The following is a 17,681-nucleotide window of genomic DNA, read 5'->3' as shown; positions in this document are numbered from 1 at the left end:
GCTTTGGTTCCGCGATTAAACTAGGCTGCGGTAGTAAAGTTCGTAGGCTCCAGGTTCGGTGTGGTCCGTGCTTAAGCTCCGATGCCGATGCTGTCACTTCTTCTGATTGTCTATCTTTATTCAGATGTCTGTTGCGGAGAAAGGTTTACGCAGTTAGTTACGGTGTCGTGTGACAAAAGGGTTTGTTAAGTAGAGAGTAGTAAGTTATGGATCACTTTCATAATACACAGCGACTGATCAGGCTGTAGTTTTATTTCACTCTGTGCAAAACTACCGGAGGAATTCGGTATTCCTCAAGAGGACTATACACTTCGTCCGTTCCCTAGTCACAGATGCTATAAACCAGATCATCATACCATGTACCAAAGGAAGATCCTACGCCTCCGCGGGGGAACCGCCCGGCTTCAAGCCAATCCCACATACACACCTCAACGTCACTTCCCCTACCTCCCACTCTCTACTCAACGAGCATACTCCACCCCAAGCGAGACTCCATCACCCCAATTCACCCCCTCCAACCGCTTATCCAACCGAACATGCATGATAACCGGCGGAACGTCCGGCATCGGGTTCGCCATCGCAGAGCGCTTCCTCCAAGAGGGTGCCGCACGCGTGATCCTAGTCGGACGGTCCTACGAGCGACTCTATAACGCTGCATCTCGACTTCAGATCGAGTCCCCTGAAATCCCGTCCACGGAACCACCCCAGCTCATCGCCAACCCAGAGCAACACCAGCTCCTCGAATCCTCATCCAGAATCAGCCTACTAATCGGCGACATCGCCGAAGCAGGATCATGGACGCGAGAGCTCGAGAAAGCAATGGTAAGTTACCTACCTTCTTACAAACAACACCGATGAGATACCAGAATAGTTCTCACAATGATAAATGTAGCAAACAACAAACCCAGACATCCTCGTCAACGCTGCCGGCCTCTCCATCTCCTCGATCCTTCCTAAATCCGAACCCACAGATATTTCACGCATCCTGCGCACGAACCTCGAGGGCGCGCTACTCACGTCTCGAGCCTTCATCCGCGCATCGATACGCAATCGTATGAAGAGATCTAGCACTCCCATCTCCAGTGGAAGTACCGCAGCATCTAAATGCATAATCAACATCTCCTCCCTGCTAGCACACAAATCTGGAACTGGGGCCGTTCCTTATGCAGCTTCAAAAGCTGGAGTCCTCGGCCTAACGAGATCAGTCGCCGTTGAAGCGGCCGCTTCACTGCGTGATGTGGTGGTTAGATCTAATGCTATTGTGCCGGGGTATATTGAGACGCCTATGATATCTGGTTTGTCTTTCCTTCTTTCTTCATTTTTTTTCGTTTCCTATCCCTTCGTTGTTATATCTTATTGAGGATGTAGTAAGGATGGGTTACTGATGCTTTTTTGATTTGGGAATAGATTTCTCAGATGGCGAAACAGCCCGTCTGAAGGAGAGTATCCCCGTGCGACGATTCGGGAGACCGGATGAGGTTGCGGATGCGGCGGTGTTTTTGGCACAGAATGAGTATGCGAATAATTGTGTGTTGAATTTGGATGGGGGGCTGAGTGCCATCTAGCGAAGCATACTGTCTATATCTTGGGTGATGGATTCGGAGGGTATGGATACTTGGTATGGTAGTATTATTAACTGGACTGTATTATGTGTGTACGATACGTGAGGAGTGACTTGTATCTAACAAGAGCGCCTTCTCCTTTTCATGCTGTTCATTTATCTAGCATCCCGACAGCAAATAAACAACAAAATAGCTAGTAATCATCCATTCTATCGAAACCGATCATGCGGGGTTTGTGTATGCAAGTAGCGTCAAAGTATTTTACATGAGAATAGTAAACAGGAACAGACAAAAGCAACAAAACCCAAATCATGCGCCAGATCTGCAAAGCCAAGAGAGCAATTGATGAATGTCAACAAGTTAGTCGAAGATCCCGAACCCCCGTTAACTACCCACCTGGTATCATTTTAATCATCAATTAGGATAGCGCCGCCAGTCGCCTCGTCCAAGACGATGGGGTTGGCTCCGTCACCGTCCGAAATGGACATGGCTGCCACTCGCTTGGCTGGGTTGTCGCCGTTGCTGAGTCCGGCTTCGTCGGCGTCACGCTTCCGCTTGCCTGCTCCGTTGACGGGCTCCGGCTCGGGGGCTGCAGGTGCGGGGGCCTTGGGCTTGCGGGGAATGTCGGGAACACTCTCCAGGGAGGCGGGTTTCTCGGCTTCTGTGGAAGACTGGGAGCTGTCAGTCGCGAGAACGATGAGTTCAAGGTTGACGCGGGGCTGATCATCCTCTTCGTCGATGACCGTGATGAAACTCTCGTTCTTGACACCGAGGTCGGTCAATTTCTTGGGAAGGTTGTCCTCTAGATCGGGATCATAGATGGTTCCTAGCTCGGTGTTGATGGAGAACTCTTCGCCGTAACCCAGTTGCGACCGGAGGATATCCTGGACCAGGTTGTCCAATGTCGCGCGCTGAGGGTCGATCTTCAGCCTAGCATGAGTAACGGAGCACACCGGACAATTGGGATTCGGAGGTTGCAAAGAATCGGAGTTGATTGCACGAACACCGCTGCGTTCGAGGAAGACCATCTTGGCCTGGTCGTACTCCCCTCTTAAAACTTTGTAAGCCTGCAAAACACAGAGACTAGCCGTCATTGCGTTGGTGGTTGCAATAGCCGGGATGATGTTGCCAGCCATCTGTTTCGTGTCGAACTTGGACTTGGGATCGATCTTGAAGATGGTCGCTCGCAGATTGGCAGTGGCGGCGACGAAGTCCAGGGTGTCGACGTCGTCCTTGTCGAAAACTAGTATAGGCTTCACGTCACTCTTCGTGGTGTCCTGCAGGGTCTTGAGCCGTTTGCTCAATCGATCCAGACTGTCTTTGAAGACGACAAAGTCCTCAGCAAGAGTCCAGACTTTCTGGTCATTGCATGAAACCACAGGTTCGATGTTGGAAGACTCCTCCTGTAGCTTGCGGAAATCCAGAGGCTCCGGAGGATCTCGTGTCTTCCACATGTCTTCCATGCCCCGTAACCGATCTATGTCCTCCTGAAACACTTTCTCGAATACTTTCTGCGCGAACTCGTCGGAGCCCATGGATTGACGGATCTCCTTGAGGGCCTGAGCCTCCCTGCGAAGATTCTCGATTTCTTCGGCTAGTACGAGTTAGCCAGTGTCACTAAACGCCGAGATTCCAACTCACAGTTTTCAGCATCTTCTGAGTGGTCAAATTCGCTTGAGTCATCCTCGCTGATGCCAAAGAGCTCACTATGACACATTAGCAGTTATCCATGTGGTTTCGCCTGATAAACATACGGGAAAAGGTAGCTCTTAGCCCAGACGATACAGTGGATCGGCTGGCTGGGTGTACTGCGGATAGTGCAGACCGGGAACGACTTGGGGACCTCCTTGGAGTTACAATCGTAGCATTCCGTGACTCCCTAGCAGTTGTCAGTGGTCGCGCCTACCCAGTTGGAGAAACCCAGACGATATGGACCGGAGGCGCACCTTTTTGATCACCTGGACTTGGCCGTTGAAACCCGTCGTTCCACTCTCCACTAGCGGCACATTGGCTGCAAGGCACATCCTATTCACATGACGTCGAGCATCGAGATTGTCCAAAGCGTTGAAGACGACGTCGAATGTCGCAAACCAGTCAACGTTGAACTGGTCATCCTTGATGTTCGCATGATATGCTTCAAGCTTTGCACTGGGCTGGAATTTGTGGGCGACTTCCTTCGCAACCTAATTATAGCGCCACCCACCGTCAGAACCTCGTTCAGATGGGTGGAAAGGACGGAGATGAGGGGGGATGTAGGTAGTATGACGTTCGGAGATTGACGCACCAATGCTTTGGGTTTCTTGATGTGTTCGAAGCGGAACAGGAACTGGCGGTTGAGATTACTCAGATCGATTGTGTCGAGGTCGATGATATGGATTTCGCCGAATCCGGAGAGCAGGAGGTTCTTCAGCAATTCGCATCCGATGCCACCAGCACCCACGAGAAGCACGCGCGACTAAAAAACAAATTAAGGGAAATTGTTAGCATGGTTATGCACCAGCTGAGCTTCTAGCTAAAAGCGAAGCCTCAAGGAGGATAAGCGTGGGGTGGGATGGGGAGCGGTACCTCTTTGATTCGTCTGGCTAGAGTCCCGAGCGAGCGCTTAAGATAAGTCTCCCGCGTCATGGTTGCGGCGCGGAGACGGAAAGTAGATCGAAACGGAGACTATCGGTGTCAGAGCGGGCGAAAAGGCATCGCCGAACAAAGGAGCTGTTTGCAAGGCGCGAATTGAGGGAATGGAGGTAGGTAGGAGACAGTGAGAGGCAGAAGTGAAAGTAGGAAAGAAGCTCCGGCGGAGAGGAGGGAGACCGGAAGCAGTCCAGGAAGTGAAGTCAGGAAGAATGAAGTAACAATCCCGAGCCCACTTCAACTTCACCCGAATACTCCAAGCTGCAGTACTTCTTCCCCTTCACCCCCATCATCATCCCAGGGTGGGGGATCCCGGGTGAATCCAATTCATGCCTGGCAACAGAATTGATGTTTGACTGCAGGCTGATGCAAAAATTTAAAAATACAAAAATTCAAGGGAAATCTCTAGTCACCTTCGTCTTGTCCGATGCAACCAAAGAGGATCGGCCAGTCTTGATGGCGATCGTCCCGCATCCGATCGCATTTCCCTGTTTGTCGCACCGACACGAGGCCATTCGACTATCAACCCGTCTATTTACTACTCCAGTCAGATGTTGCTATCAGGTACTTTTCGCCCTTCTTTCCGCGCAATGTCGCCAACCTTCAAATACGACTGATGCATCTCTCGAGCCCAGCATGTGAGAGCTCACATTCCTGCCTTTTACTCCTCCACGATGGTTGGGCGACTCATGCATGGTATAGAGCTAGCAGGGGTTCTCATGCCGGAGCTGAATGCCCAGCGCCAAAAATCAGAGGACAACAATGGTACTTTGCATGTTCTGGATCTTTCATAGTGGGGGCGTTACTTGATGGATGTCGAGCTTTTCTACGAAGTATAGGCCGTGGAGTCCATCAAATTCCCTCCAGGTCTTACGGCCAGACCATGAGGCTGACAGATCGGCAGTGCTCAGAAGACGTGCTGTCCTAGAATAATGTGTCGTTGTTCTTCGTAGTAAAGTGCCAGAACGACTGTTATTCTTTACTCATAGCGCTCTCCATGATGTGAATGGCTTTACCTAATCATTATGAACCACAGCTATTTACCATCAAAGTGGGATGCCACGGGCTATCTATGGTCCGCTGTTTGGTCGCAGTCAGCGAAACATCCTCGGAGTTGCAGAAAACATTCATGGGGCGCTTGCGTGCTCAGTACTAACGTGCTTTGCAGGAAACGCAGAATAAATATCGAAAGCAGGCTGTCTGTTCGACAGGGAATAAAGGGTACAGCAGCATCAGAGCCAGTAGCAGGTCACCTTCTATATCTAATTATGCTATAAGAGATAGCTCACTTGTCGCATCAGGATGTTGCGCACATGTCTACTCTGTAGTTGTATGATCGGACAACCTAGTAGTCGCGTATCGTTAAAACAGACAGACTTCGAGACTACTAAGATCCATAGTGGACTCTATCACACTAAACTACCAGTAATTGCTTTCCATAAAGTATAAGCATTGAACGACGGGCCTTTTGATTGGCGGAACAAGGCAAGCATCTGAATGGAGTCAAGGATGGGGAAAAAAGGAACAGTGGCTGACTTTGCTGTGTAACATCCAACAAGGCCAGTATGCTTCCATGATTCCGACAGGCTGTTCCGGGAATGTGTGCGTCCAAGCCTCAACCACAAGTCTTTTCCGAGGTACATTAATCGCGGAAAAGAAGAACAAAGGTTTCTCCAATGATTTACCAAACAGATTAATTGACTGTCACCAGAAGTCTTAAAAAGTGGCACCGGCGAAGAGATAAGATACCCTTGCTTACATAACCAGCGCTTATCGTCCCAAAAAGTTGAAGCTGGAAATTCCCGATAAAAGAACTGAAGGAAAAGAAAGTAAAAAACCAAAAGCAAAGCAGGTCTCTTCCTAGATAGCATTAGAGGGTTTCATTCCGTAGATTAATCACTTGGTAGTGCGTGAATCCCCACTGGGAGATTCGCTTTGGAGCCTGCCTTTGGCCCGATCGCCCTTTCTGGCAACAACCGTCTTTGATCCAAAGACAGTCGGTTCGCTGCCGGTGCCTGTTGCTCGTGGGGATTTCCCATTTTCAATCCGTTTTTCTCTTTCCCTTCGTCTCCCTCCCCTTTCCTCTTTATCCCCTCTGCAGTGAGCGCGGAGTTCGCTGGTTTCTCGATCTTTTCTTCGCAAAATCCCCCCTAGACATCTGTTGGCACCTAACCGAGCAAAAAAAGTGTCATCGGGCAAGACCTGTCCCCTGGAGCAATGTCGGACGACGAAGCAGACCCCGAGTTGATTGCTCTTCTGCGCAAGACACTGGGATTGGGAGGCTCTTCAGATCCTCGAACCGCAGAGACAAAAGTGCTGGAGAATGCGCAATATGCTTTCGACAATGCGATCGACGTCGCATTGAACCCCCACAAGACGAAAGAAGCCGCGGAGACGATATGGAACCTGATGCAGAAGAAGGAATACTCCACACAGACATGGACGGAGCACGAACTACACCCAAAAACGAAAGACGAGAACACGGTCGACTTCATCTTCACTATGGATCTCCTCAATTTCAGTTTCTGGTCCGAGCTCCCTAGCGAGAAGCGTTTCGCGATTGAGTACCGAGGAAGGAAGTGGACGGGGTACTGGAGCTTGGTTGCTGCCTTACAGAGAGCTTTGGATGAGGGTAAGTCTATATGCGGCCTGTTGAGCAAGACACGCCAGAAGCTGACTGTTATAAGACATTCCAATCACCACTCCGGAGTTTTGGACCAAGGAAGATGAATGTACCGAGGAACTCATCAAGCATGTCTTTCGCTCTGCCACCGATGAAGAGATTCCTATGCTTCAGGAACGCCTTCAATGCCTGCGAGAGGCAGGTCGCGTTCTTTGCAGAGTATGTCTTTCACCATGTTTTACTTCCCCCGCATCTGGTGCTAATGAATTCCTTGTCTGCAGGAGTATGAAGGTAGTTTTGTGAACTGCATCTACAACTCTAACTACTCTGCGGCTTCGCTGGTCAATTTGCTAGCAGAGAGCTTCTCCTGCTTTCGGGACGAAACCACCTTCCACGGGCGGAGAGTGCGAATCTACAAGCGGGCTCAGATCTTGGTTGCGGACCTTTGGGCTTGCTTCAACGGTGAGGGGTATGGAGAGTTTAATGATATCGACAAAATCACCATGTTTGCGGGTAAGTCTTTTGGGATCTCTTTTTCAGACTACTTTCCCTGAACTCTGGCTTATATTCTATAGATTATCGAATCCCTCAGATGCTGCACCAACTCGGCTGTATGTCATACTCGCCGCCCTTGGAAAGCCACATACGCAGGTTGCAGCCGATACCTAGTGGCTCCAATTGGGAAATTGAACTGCGAGCTACCAGTATCTGGTGTGTCGAATTGATAAGAAGGGAAATCGAACGCCGACATCCAGAAACCATGGTGAACCCGACAGTGAAATCCAACAAACCCACGGCGTCAGAAGAAGAGGAAGACACCGAAGACCATCAGCAGAAATGCTCAACCCAGAAGTTTGTCAAGAAGGAGCCCGTCCAAAAACCGGCCGGAATGGGCGTGAACGCTATCTTGATAGATTTCTTCCTCTATGACACCATGAAAGAATTAGAGAAGGCCGGAAAGGAGTCCATCCCGCATCATCGGACAAGGAGTATCTGGTATTAGACTTGCGGCAAAGCATATCATCTGCGTTTTATTTTGTCTCTATCGGTTTTCCAACGCTATACCCCGTTGCTTTACTTGGCCACGCAATTTGTTCAAGGGTTGCTTTTCGGGTGGGTGATGGGAATAGACTTGCATACATTGTGATAATGATACCATAGCATTGCTTCTTTCTTTCTTAACTTTACCCTTATTTGTGGGACTTGTACAGGATTTCTAATTATTCAATTACAATCAACTAACCCGGACAACTACAATATTGTTCTACACCAAAAAAACCATCATCTCACTTCATGGGTATCTCTTCTAATTTAATCTATAGCGTTCCATACCTCTTACACAGCCTGAGCCGTCCTCTCAATCTGTTCAATCCGCGCCACCATATCCGCCTTCCACTCAAGATAATCCTCCCTCCGATCCTCACTCAACCAATCCACCCGATCCTGCATCATAGTCCCCAACCCAGGAAGCAGCCCACGCCTCGAAGACTGGCCCGCAATCAATGCCCCCCTACCAGACACCATCAACCTGCCCCTACCACCATCCTCCTCGACAACCCCACCCGCTAGTTCATCCCCTAAATCCCTCTCATCTCCGTCCAACTCCCCAGCCAACGGCACATTTTCAAACCACTCCTTCCCATGAGCCCACCCCTGTTCCATAACCAGCGCAATCCACTGATCCACATCCTCCCGATGCCGCCTCTCCGTCGACGGAAGCCCAAGACTAACCAGCGCAGTCTGTCGCATCTCCGAGAACGTCTTCTTATCCATTTTCTTCGCTTCCGCTGCCTCGGCACTATCCCCAGTTGACGAAGGGCCCGGTTGTCGTCGACGAGCAAGGACGAGGAAGTACACTGCAACAATCAAGGCATTGATAATGTCCTTGAAATCTTCATCGTTCTCTTTATCCTTGGCTGTGATCACCGGCTCCAGAAATTCCAACATCTCCTCATCAATTTCTTCGTCGTGAATCGCCGTCGCTTCGGAAATCATATACAGGATGGAAGATACACCAGCGAAGATATGTGGCGGGAGAGTCCTCGAGATAGGCGGCCGAGACCACGTGCTCATGCGCGGTGCGGGCGTCGAAAGCGTCTTGCAAACTGTTCGGATGGAAGTCATTACCCAGCTAGGGGCGTCGGGGATGATGGTTGAGCCGGAGAGGCCATTTGCGCGGAATTTGGGGATTTTCTGGGGTCGAGGTGATGGCGAGGGTTTGTCGTTGTCGGTGTGAGAGAGAGCGCGCTTGAGAGGGGTGGATTTCGTAGGTGTGTTCTGTCGGTGTTGTTGTTGTTGTATCCCTCGCGGAGTAGCAGTTGCGGCAGTCTTTGACGGGGTCCTTTGTGTGCCCTTTCTCGGTGTTGATGGTGCTGATCCGGTGCGAGACGGTGTCCCTGGGGCTGAGGCACTTGCGCGGGAAATTCCAGTGGATAGGGATCGGTCAAGGAAGGCGTAGAGCTTTTTGTAGGCGCGGGGAGGACATGGCGGGTGGCCAAGGAGAGGAGGGAGTTTGAGAGCGCGAGTTAATCTATCATCGTGAGGAATGGTTAGAATCATCCATGTTGACCAGGTTCTGCTTTGTTAAGAATGGCGTTCTACACACCTCTTGCAAGCGATTTCAGCGCACGCATACGGCCGAGCGATCTCTTCTTCGGGCTTGAGACTGCTGGAGAAGCTGCGCGATTGGGCGACGAGTGATATGGCGAGACTGAGAAGTTCTTGTGGGAGGTCTTGGGCGTGTGTAGGCAGTAGCGTGGCCAGCGCTTGTTCGACAGGCCTGTTGTTCATTGTGATGGCAGTAGATTGGGATGCGGTTGACGATGGTTGATCGCAGGGAATTGGGTGTGTCTAATCGCAGAATCAAACAAATCGAATGTACTCGGAAACACTCATTAGTCGTATACACCAGAGCCAAACCTAGAGTATCTCGTGAAGGGGATGGAGGAATGGGATGTGGTTCTGCTGGATGGGATATCACGACCGTCATGTGATCTGCAGATAAATGCGCTCCGCATCGATGATCGCCGCAGCTCCCCGTCCTTCATTGCGCCCACATATCCCATCCTACTATCTTTTAACTTGCAGCAGATCGAACAGACTCATACGCCATGTCTGTAACAGTGAGTACACTCCTCCACTTACACTACTTTGGCACCCGACGAACACTACTAACCACCTCCACTCACAGCTCCACACAACCCACGGCGACCTCAAGGTCGAGCTCTTCTGCGAAGCGGTCCCTAAGACAGCAGAGGTACATACTTTCTTCCCCTGCGCATTCCGCTTCACCCGCAAGGAATTAAACTAATGACCTTATCTCCCTATACAGAACTTCATCGCCCTCTGCGCCAGCGGCGCCTACAACAACACCCCATTCCACCGACTCATACCAGGCTTCATGATCCAAGGCGGCGACATCTCCCTGAACCCCTCCCTCACCTCCTCCTCTTCGTCCGCCAAACCCCCCCTCCCCTTCGAAGACATCCCCAAAGGCGGCACCTCCATCCACCACCCCTCAGCGCTGAATCAAGAAATCCACCTCCCTGCACTAAAGCACAACACGCGGGGAATCCTCTCGATGGCGTCGCGGCCCGTGAAGGATAGGACAGCACCGGGATCGCAGGGCGCAACCGGAGCTACGATAAACGGGAGCCAGTTCTTCGTGACGTTTGCGCCGGCGCCGCATTTGGATGGCGCGAGTACGGTGTTTGGGAAGGTGTTGAATTTGACGGCGCAGGATGAGGGAGGGGATGTGTTGGGGAGGTTGGAGAAGGCGAATGTTAAGGTTGATAAGAAGGGGAGGGTGGTTCAGCCGAAGGAGGGGGAGGAATTTGAGGCGTTGAGGATTGAGAGGGTTACGATTCATGCGAATCCGTTTGCAAAGTGAGATGGCTTTTATGGGTATATTTTGTGGTCGGTTGATATGGTCATGGCCATGTTTTACGTCTATTGTGAGATGTTAGGATGCCGTGCTTGATGCTGAGGTCCGGGCCGGGGAACTCTATGCGCGGCACTAGGGTGTCGGTATCGCGATAGCTCGGCTCGGCTCGTCTCACTACTTAAGGCTACCAGCGTCGCTCAATGCCTCATTCATTGTCCGTGATGGGCCGAGGTGCGAGCTTCTTAGATGCTTGGTGGAATCCAGATACAGAGCGAGAACCCGACTGGGATCGCCCATCTACTATAGTGTAATGATAAACGAAACAGACAGCCAGTCATCTATACATGGTTCGTGTATTCAGCTAAACGCACTGTATGTTATCGTCCAATAGTTCTGCTGTAGTTAGCCAAGCCAACTTATGGGGACAGGGGAGACTTATAAGAAAAAGTTGGGCCGTTCCCCCGAAGAGGAACGGCAGGTCCACCGACTAAAAGCACCCTCAACTGTTCGGCTACTATACTTCAGGCTGTACATCCAGCCCCCTTCCTGTATGGAATCCAGAGTCTCAACGCAGTGCCACCGTGGATATCAACAGAGCGCCTTCACTTCGTAGCTAACTCAGCCCGATCCTGAAAGAAACAGTAGCATCCAAAGCAATCGTGGCACGGAAGACAACAATAGAATCCAAGCAGACAAGCCTAAACTTTGATCCCCGTCAAGGGGTCCCGCATCGAATTCCCTGTACGAACCCCAAAGCTCACGATGCTAGATGATGCTTCGATCAATAGCTGGACCGACCCTGAGCATCACGACGGAGGGGAGAAGGGCTCGCTCGGTTTGAAAGGCAGCGACTGCTGATCATCGGGCTGTTTGTGGGAGCAGTGTAGCACAGAACCTTTGGCAAGTAGTTGAGCAGTTGAGGAATGCAATTGTCAAGTGAACGCGGTTTATGACACTGTTATGCCTCACAACCTCCGCGGGGAAATCGACCCTTTACCTCTCCAAGACATCCCAGTCGAACCTTGGATCAAACGCACCATCTCCCTACATCTTTTAGACATGTGTCCTGCGTATCAATTGACATTCCGGCGCCACTTGATCCGACCTCTTGTGTGTGATACAGTACCCTCAGGGACAGGTTTTTGTTTCCTCCCCGCAGTAGCGAAACATTGGGGGGCATTTCAAAGCGGACAAAGAACATCCCCAAAAACCGCTTTCTTCTCCCCAAAGGGAGGGACCACGACCGAAACCGTAGTCTGTACCAGCGCCCATCATCTATTCGCAACCTACATTGCAAAGAGACGGTTAACACGGGCGATCAGGACCTTCAATAGAAGCGCAAATCAGTGGCTGGTGCCGCGATTTGGTGTCACCTAGCCTCCGAGAGGGATGAAGTACTATAGAAGTTGCAAGGTAGAAAGCAGGTACAAGGGTCCCAGGTCCCTCGAGGTTGGAAGCATGTACGGGACAGCACAAGGCACAAGACCGTGGACGAACGACAATGTCTGCATATCGAACATCACCATTACATGCCAAGATTGATCTAGTGCCGGAATGTGACAACAAGCCAAAGGTCGAATGGCATTGCATAGAAGACAATGACCAAGCATAAATCATCCTGCCCGACAGTGAAAATGGACCTCGCTGCAATATAATCACTACGGGCGTCCCTGGACACGACCGAGAGATTATATTGGTTCCGACGAGTGGATCCATTGACATGTCGGGTTAATGATCGTGTGTAGGCATTTTGTTGTATTCGAGATGATCAACTTGCACATGTAATAAATGATGCCCACAGTATTGCCCTCAATGGCACGGTATTGCCACCCATGGATTGCTCCCTAAGACAACTCCAAAACAGAGTTGCCCGACACGCTCCACCTGCTTTCTCTCCAACTCCTAGTCTTCCTGGCATAGAGTGACAGTCCGTAATGATCAGCATGTAGCGCCCAGCATTGGCAAACCGACGCGCGCCCTTTTCAGGAGCTTGTAACGAACGCATGGCAAGCCGTCTTTGATTGCCTCCGAGGAAGCTCTGGACATCGGATTCCTTTCATTTCGTCGACCCCGCTAGAGTTCGAGCCCACTGATCAGTGCATCCGCCATGCAACACCGTGAAACTGATACCATAGAATGGCATCGAACTGATTGGCATCTATTAGGGTTTAGTTCCCAAGCTTTTTCTTACCGCCTGCTCCTAGCAAAACGTGAAAGACAAAACTTGAGAAGCCGTAAGAGGGTGAGATCTGTATAGACGCCCGTAGCGGGCGGAGAGGCGAGATCAAGCGGCACTCCGGAAAGAGCAATGAAAACACGTCCACACATCTTCAGGAGTATAGGGTCCAATGGAGATTTGAGCTCCGAAGAATCAACTTTGACTGAGCGTCTTGAACAAATAGAAATCGATAACTCCACGGAGTTGGTTGAGCCACCCAATGTCACGGCCGCTGTGTTTGGAGAAGTAAAAGGACAGGACGGAAATGATGCGCCTCGATGCGACCCTCTAACGGACGCGACGCGTTATCACGTGATGACTAGCCGCCTGCAAACACAGGAGTACTGGAATGTCCTCGCACTCAGTCACTCATGTTTTGCACTTTTTGACTGATTCTACAGCTAATTAAGTTTGTTTGTTTGTTATCCGCCACTGCTTTTGCTTGAGCCTCACCCATTCTGAAACTGGTTGTCAATGTACATATTACGAGGAACAATCGAAGTAGAAACCATCCTCGGTGCAGTGACTCTATGACGTCATCCAATACACCTGTTCCAGAGCGGGCAGTATATAGAGCGCGCATTACGACTTGACCCGATAGACCTCAATCTACTGGATTTGATTTCATTTCTCATGCCAGCAGGGGCTCGCTATATTGTGAGCTTTGGTAAATTCCATGAGTGGCCACTTGCCTCCACCTCGCATTTCTGCAACTTCTTTTGCCGCATTGCCGTTTCAGCATATCTAGATAGCCTTCCGTTTAGCATCTTAGTCGCTCTGGGGCTCCAAGCATACTCGTTCCGGTCCGATGCTATGATTCCTCACGGAAGGATTGGCTAGCTTGACAGTATAGTATTCTGCAAATGAGTGAATGTGTGTGCCGGTGTGCTACAAGAAGGTCTGAGATCGCAAAGACCGACACGGTCTTGATCGTGGGGAACACTATGGACACTATCCAATAATGTATAGACACATCCTCGCAGGACTGTCAATATCTGGTTCGAATATTGCGCCCACGTGTGGACCCCGAAGCCTTAAGCGGTATTAAGGCGACTTTAACCGGGCGTACAGCACACCATACAGGTCAGTATCATTTTCTGGCTTCTAATCTTTTGATGACGACATTAACAGCCATACGTCCGATCACGAAGTCCACATGGTAGCAGGCCAGGCAGCAATAGTAGCATGGTCATCAATGAAAAGGTCATATGGCTGGATAGCATCAATTTCATTCTCCGACCTGCCGAGAAAATCCTGCATTGTCGGTTCTAAGAATGCCATCTCGGTAGTATAACCCGTAGCTGGCACTATACCAATTGCATGGGGGTCTGCGGCCGGACCTCCAGCCGGTAATGACGCGAGGGAGTGCCTTGGTGTTTGACTGCGACGCTCGTGGCTGTCATTGACAACTCCAGGTTTGGTTGCCAACGTTTTCTTGACACGCTTCAAATTCTCGTAGAATTCAGCAGCAGCAAGATTGCCGTGTTCACTCATCCTATACAGAATCTCCGTAGCAGTATCTAGCGACTCGAGATCTGCCGGATTTCCGATCGATGGCAAAAGACTGGAGATCACCAAGGCAATGCAAGATGAAAAGAAATACTGTGCGTAGAAATAGCCGTACATAGGCAGGGAGCCATTAACCCACTCCTCTATTATGAGTGCATGAGAGTGCCGCGCAGCATGTATGCAAGCTTCACTAAGGGTAATGACCGGCTGGGGAAGGTCTTCGCTATCATCATGGTTGCTGTGATGTAATAGAGCATGGAGTAGGATGGGTCGAGTGGCTAAGATCACGCACTACGTGCTGTTAACGCAAAATCCCAGCGGGGATATAGAAGGAAACCGACCTGATTGAATTGTAAATGCAATGATACGATATGCTTTGGCGGAGGAGAGTCCTCCGAGCGTAGTTTTATATGTTCTGGGAGCGATTTAAGCCAATCCTGTAAAGCTAGCAAGAGCTGCTGCTCCCGTTGGAGAAATGACTCTGCATGCTGTTTGCGACAGTATATCTTGTCAATGGTCTGACCTATAATCTGCGACAGTCGAATACTGGCGACAGAGTAAGCTGTATCTGAGAACTGCTCCTCAGCTGCAGGGCTTGCAACCTCGGTGGGCATATCGACATGAATATCTTCGTCGCGTATCTGTAGCGGGAACCCGAATTTTGACGTATACATGCGGTCGAAGACATAAATAGCCCACCACAGCCGAACCCGATGTTGGCGTTCTATAGGATCCGTGCATTGCCGCTCGGGGATATTATGGTTCAGCCCGAGGATCAGGCCTAGACGCATGGCGCTGCCGACTAACATATAGGCCGAGTGCCGTCTGTTGAGGAAGTACGAGTACAACGACTGATGAATGTCTTTTAGTACTTGCTCTGATATGCTGAAGAAGCAATTGGCTTACCAGTAGAAGCAAACTTTCCACATGGATAACACCTGGTCTCTCGGGTAGAATTGGGATTAGTCCCATTGCTCGTACATAGTACTTCGTACCTGGAACTCGACCCGTAGGGGAAGAGTTGGCCCGAGAAGAATAAACCTCGCCCAAGGCAAAAAGGGAGAAGAACTTGCACATGACAGCCGGGTCGTCGCGTAGAGCTGGCGTGCGGTATATAGATTCAAGGTGTTCAATGGTTGACTTGCGTAGAAACAGATGGTAGACGCGACTCAACTGGTTGAAAGCAATACGAACCAGCAGACGAGCCTGTGCTAGACCGGGCCATTGAGTGGCACCCTCGAGTAAAGAGGATTCGGGGGTGTATTGCGTTCGAGCAACATGTGCCGTATTGGGATCCCCCGTAAGAAACTGGCGCAAGCGTGTCGCGAACGCCGTGCATGCTGCATCACCCATGTATATAGGAGGAGCAGAAGGGTCATATGGATAGAACCAAGCCCTTTCTCCAAGGAGAGGGTTCTGTACCGGTGGATATGACTCTTGTGGAACAGAACCATCGGCAGTAGTGACAGATGAGCTCTGAGGGGTACTAATGGAGCGTAGCTGTTCTCTCAATTGAGCGTTTTGAGTAAGAAGTTCGTCGAGGTAACTGTGTCTATTAGAATACACTACGGCTGAGCAATGGGTAGATGGAGAGGGTCCCTACCTCTCTTGCACCTTTAGCTTGCGATCACGTAGAGTGTATTGGCACTCATCATCACAGCCAGCCCGCCGACATCTCGAACACGGCTGTCCGCCAGAGCATTTAACTTTATGGGCGTGACAACGGTGGCAGCTGCAGGAAGAGAACTAATCAGCGCACTTGCTAAGGAAAACCCCCAAATGGTAACGCACGCTATAGGCTTCTTATTATCACGCTTAGGTTGCTGCTTAGAGACAGGCATCGGGAAATAATCTATTTTGGACTATTGAAATGACCTGCATGCGTCGATGTTGTCGGCAGTCTGACCCTTCGCCGAAAGGCAAGACGAAGTTCACCTCTCTTATTCATCTTTCGGCAACTTGGTCACATGCCGAGGTCTAATTTAGCCAAGTATAACTTCCACTAGAATTGGCCCCGCGACGCCCATAAGCAGGAGTCAATAGAGGTGGGCGAAGGAAAAATGTAATTGTTGTGTTCTTTTTGAGAGAGCAATATAAATATCTGAGATGTGTATCCCGCCGATATCATTATCCTAAGTCTGTTCCTGCTTCATCCAGTCACGCTGTTGTAATCGGTTACGTGACGACATGCCGACCGTCCCTTGACCATATAACCGAAGTATATAATCACGCAGAGAGAGAAATTCAGGGCTTCATGACTTCCTTTGGGAGAGTACTCCAGCAGCTCACTGGTATGAAAGGAGCATAGTACTTTGTACTATACTCTGGTTCTACACACAATGCTAATCCAAAAACCATAATTGGATGTTCACTTCCAACTGGAGCATGACTCTGCCGAATTCAGTGCCGGAGAGGATATTAAGGGAATAACTTACATTATCCCGAGAAAGACTCTTTCACAACATCAAGTAAGCATTTACCAAGAAGGTGTGATTTTATTTCTTTTTACAGTTGCAACTCGAAATAATAGTTCGTCAGGCAAGGTCAAGATACAGATTGACAGGACCGAAAATGCGGTACCACTTCCACCGTACACAGCATGCCAGACTTGTTCTTCGCATGGAACAGCCGCTTGTGCTTGTAATATCGGGATCGGGACTACTGCAAGGAGGATTGAGACACGAGACATCATTCGAGTTTACGGTTCCTCCAAGGATAATAGGTTCGGTGTGCCAACATTTTTGTCACCATCAGCAGGTCCAGGAAGGTCATTCACTCCTTCCCCCGAGCTTAGGGCAATGCGATATGACGCCCAACGAGATCTCGGTCGATCACAGTATGCAACTCAGTTTAACGCGGGGTAACAACCGAGATGGGGTGCCAGCAGTATCTGAATGGGCGCTTCCACTGGTTATTCGTTCGCCACGCATAGAACTGGCACCATTATTAATTCCAAAGATAGCAAGCATTACTGTCTCAATAAAAAGAAACTCATATCCAAGTCTCCAGTATTCTTCTCTTGTATTGGACTTTTGCTGGCGCGGACGGTGCAGCCAACCGCTATTCAACAAGCAAAAGCCATGATCGGATATACGCCATGACGGTGACTCTCCGATTCCACGTACCAGGGCAATGGAGCCAAACGACTAGTCTTAAGTTGACATTTCCACTTCATGTATGCTAGGTTTCTAGCAGAATCAGACAATTAGTTCTTGGCTACTTCACAAAGAGAGGGAGGGCAGAGAAGATCCGACCTAT

The 17,681-nt window shown here is 50.1% G+C and overlaps 7 protein-coding genes across 7 annotated transcripts; 3 read left to right on the top strand and 4 right to left on the bottom strand.

The window, feature by feature from the left end:
- The first annotated feature begins 85 nt into the window (after positions 1-85).
- BDQ94DRAFT_116207 (SDR family NAD(P)-dependent oxidoreductase) lies at positions 86-1,773 on the top strand. The gene is made up of 4 exons (XM_026763670.1): positions 86-199; positions 249-822; positions 893-1,295; positions 1,408-1,773. The coding sequence occupies exons 2-4, from the start codon at positions 358-360 to the stop codon at positions 1,563-1,565; spliced, it is 1,026 nt and encodes a 341-aa protein (XP_026629720.1). The 5' UTR covers positions 86-199; positions 249-357; the 3' UTR covers positions 1,566-1,773.
- A 196-nt stretch (positions 1,774-1,969) lies between these two features.
- Positions 1,970-4,187, bottom strand: BDQ94DRAFT_167568 (E1 ubiquitin-activating protein ubaB; the record flags this gene model as incomplete). Its single annotated transcript, XM_026770836.1, has 6 exons — positions 1,970-3,156; positions 3,204-3,268; positions 3,317-3,441; positions 3,509-3,745; positions 3,847-4,017; positions 4,128-4,187. The coding sequence occupies 6 exons, from the start codon at positions 4,185-4,187 to the stop codon at positions 1,970-1,972; spliced, it is 1,845 nt and encodes a 614-aa protein (XP_026629719.1).
- A 1,767-nt stretch (positions 4,188-5,954) lies between these two features.
- On the top strand, positions 5,955-8,026 carry BDQ94DRAFT_138319 (queuosine 5'-phosphate N-glycosylase/hydrolase). Its single transcript, XM_026765223.1, has 4 exons — positions 5,955-6,822; positions 6,878-7,032; positions 7,095-7,326; positions 7,389-8,026. The coding sequence occupies exons 1-4, from the start codon at positions 6,408-6,410 to the stop codon at positions 7,814-7,816; spliced, it is 1,230 nt and encodes a 409-aa protein (XP_026629718.1). The 5' UTR covers positions 5,955-6,407; the 3' UTR covers positions 7,817-8,026.
- Positions 8,027-8,057: 31 nt separating this feature from the next.
- On the bottom strand, positions 8,058-9,738 carry BDQ94DRAFT_116178 (uncharacterized protein). The gene is made up of 2 exons (XM_026763669.1): positions 9,419-9,738; positions 8,058-9,343 (listed from the first exon to the last, which is right to left on the bottom strand). The coding sequence occupies exons 1-2, from the start codon at positions 9,601-9,603 to the stop codon at positions 8,149-8,151; spliced, it is 1,380 nt and encodes a 459-aa protein (XP_026629717.1). The 5' UTR covers positions 9,604-9,738; the 3' UTR covers positions 8,058-8,148.
- Positions 9,739-9,867: 129 nt separating this feature from the next.
- On the top strand, positions 9,868-11,039 carry cyp5 (putative peptidyl-prolyl cis-trans isomerase). The gene is made up of 3 exons (XM_026765222.1): positions 9,868-9,935; positions 10,004-10,069; positions 10,145-11,039. Exons 1-3 carry the CDS (start codon positions 9,924-9,926, stop codon positions 10,700-10,702), a joined length of 636 nt encoding a protein of 211 aa, XP_026629716.1. The 5' UTR covers positions 9,868-9,923; the 3' UTR covers positions 10,703-11,039.
- Positions 11,040-12,385: 1,346 nt separating this feature from the next.
- Positions 12,386-12,792, bottom strand: BDQ94DRAFT_116176 (uncharacterized protein). The gene has a single exon (XM_026763668.1). It carries the CDS (start codon positions 12,699-12,701, stop codon positions 12,465-12,467), a length of 237 nt encoding a protein of 78 aa, XP_026629715.1. The 5' UTR covers positions 12,702-12,792; the 3' UTR covers positions 12,386-12,464.
- A 764-nt stretch (positions 12,793-13,556) lies between these two features.
- BDQ94DRAFT_184822 (Zn(II)2Cys6 transcription factor) lies at positions 13,557-16,317 on the bottom strand. The gene is made up of 5 exons (XM_026774726.1): positions 16,215-16,317; positions 16,027-16,155; positions 15,330-15,969; positions 14,765-15,274; positions 13,557-14,714 (listed from the first exon to the last, which is right to left on the bottom strand). Exons 1-5 carry the CDS (start codon positions 16,262-16,264, stop codon positions 14,058-14,060), a joined length of 1,986 nt encoding a protein of 661 aa, XP_026629714.1. The 5' UTR covers positions 16,265-16,317; the 3' UTR covers positions 13,557-14,057.
- Positions 16,318-17,681: the final 1,364 nt, after the last annotated feature.

Source organism: Aspergillus welwitschiae (genome assembly GCF_003344945.1).
Source record: "Aspergillus welwitschiae strain CBS 139.54b unplaced genomic scaffold BDQ94scaffold_6, whole genome shotgun sequence".
Lineage (NCBI taxonomy): Eukaryota > Fungi > Ascomycota > Eurotiomycetes > Eurotiales > Aspergillaceae > Aspergillus > Aspergillus welwitschiae.
Note: the sequence above shows the minus strand (reverse complement) of the source record. Positions and strands in the feature narration are given on the sequence as shown.

Excerpts from the sequence above, each read along its gene's own strand:
- BDQ94DRAFT_138319 (XM_026765223.1), top strand. The coding sequence starts at position 6,408 with ATGTCGGACGACGAAGCAGACCCCGAGTTGATTGCTCTTCTGCGCAAG. Across the intron at positions 6,823-6,877 it reads ACAGAGAGCTTTGGATGAGG|ACATTCCAATCACCACTCCG; the intron begins GTAAGTCTATAT and ends GACTGTTATAAG. Across the intron at positions 7,033-7,094 it reads CAGGTCGCGTTCTTTGCAGA|GAGTATGAAGGTAGTTTTGT; the intron begins GTATGTCTTTCA and ends CCTTGTCTGCAG.
- BDQ94DRAFT_116176 (XM_026763668.1), bottom strand. The coding sequence starts at position 12,701 with ATGCGTTCGTTACAAGCTCCTGAAAAGGGCGCGCGTCGGTTTGCCAAT.
- cyp5 (XM_026765222.1), top strand. Across the intron at positions 10,070-10,144 it reads CGGTCCCTAAGACAGCAGAG|AACTTCATCGCCCTCTGCGC; the intron begins GTACATACTTTC and ends CTCCCTATACAG.
- BDQ94DRAFT_116178 (XM_026763669.1), bottom strand. The coding sequence starts at position 9,603 with ATGAACAACAGGCCTGTCGAACAAGCGCTGGCCACGCTACTGCCTACA. Across the intron at positions 9,344-9,418 it reads GCTGAAATCGCTTGCAAGAG|ATTAACTCGCGCTCTCAAAC; the intron begins GTGTGTAGAACG and ends TCACGATGATAG.
- BDQ94DRAFT_184822 (XM_026774726.1), bottom strand. The coding sequence starts at position 16,264 with ATGCCTGTCTCTAAGCAGCAACCTAAGCGTGATAATAAGAAGCCTATA. Across the intron at positions 16,156-16,214 it reads GATAATAAGAAGCCTATAGC|CTGCCACCGTTGTCACGCCC; the intron begins GTGCGTTACCAT and ends CTCTTCCTGCAG. Across the intron at positions 15,970-16,026 it reads AAGCTAAAGGTGCAAGAGAG|TTACCTCGACGAACTTCTTA; the intron begins GTAGGGACCCTC and ends TAATAGACACAG.
- BDQ94DRAFT_116207 (XM_026763670.1), top strand. The coding sequence starts at position 358 with ATGTACCAAAGGAAGATCCTACGCCTCCGCGGGGGAACCGCCCGGCTT. Across the intron at positions 823-892 it reads GAGAGCTCGAGAAAGCAATG|CAAACAACAAACCCAGACAT; the intron begins GTAAGTTACCTA and ends TGATAAATGTAG. Across the intron at positions 1,296-1,407 it reads TGAGACGCCTATGATATCTG|ATTTCTCAGATGGCGAAACA; the intron begins GTTTGTCTTTCC and ends ATTTGGGAATAG.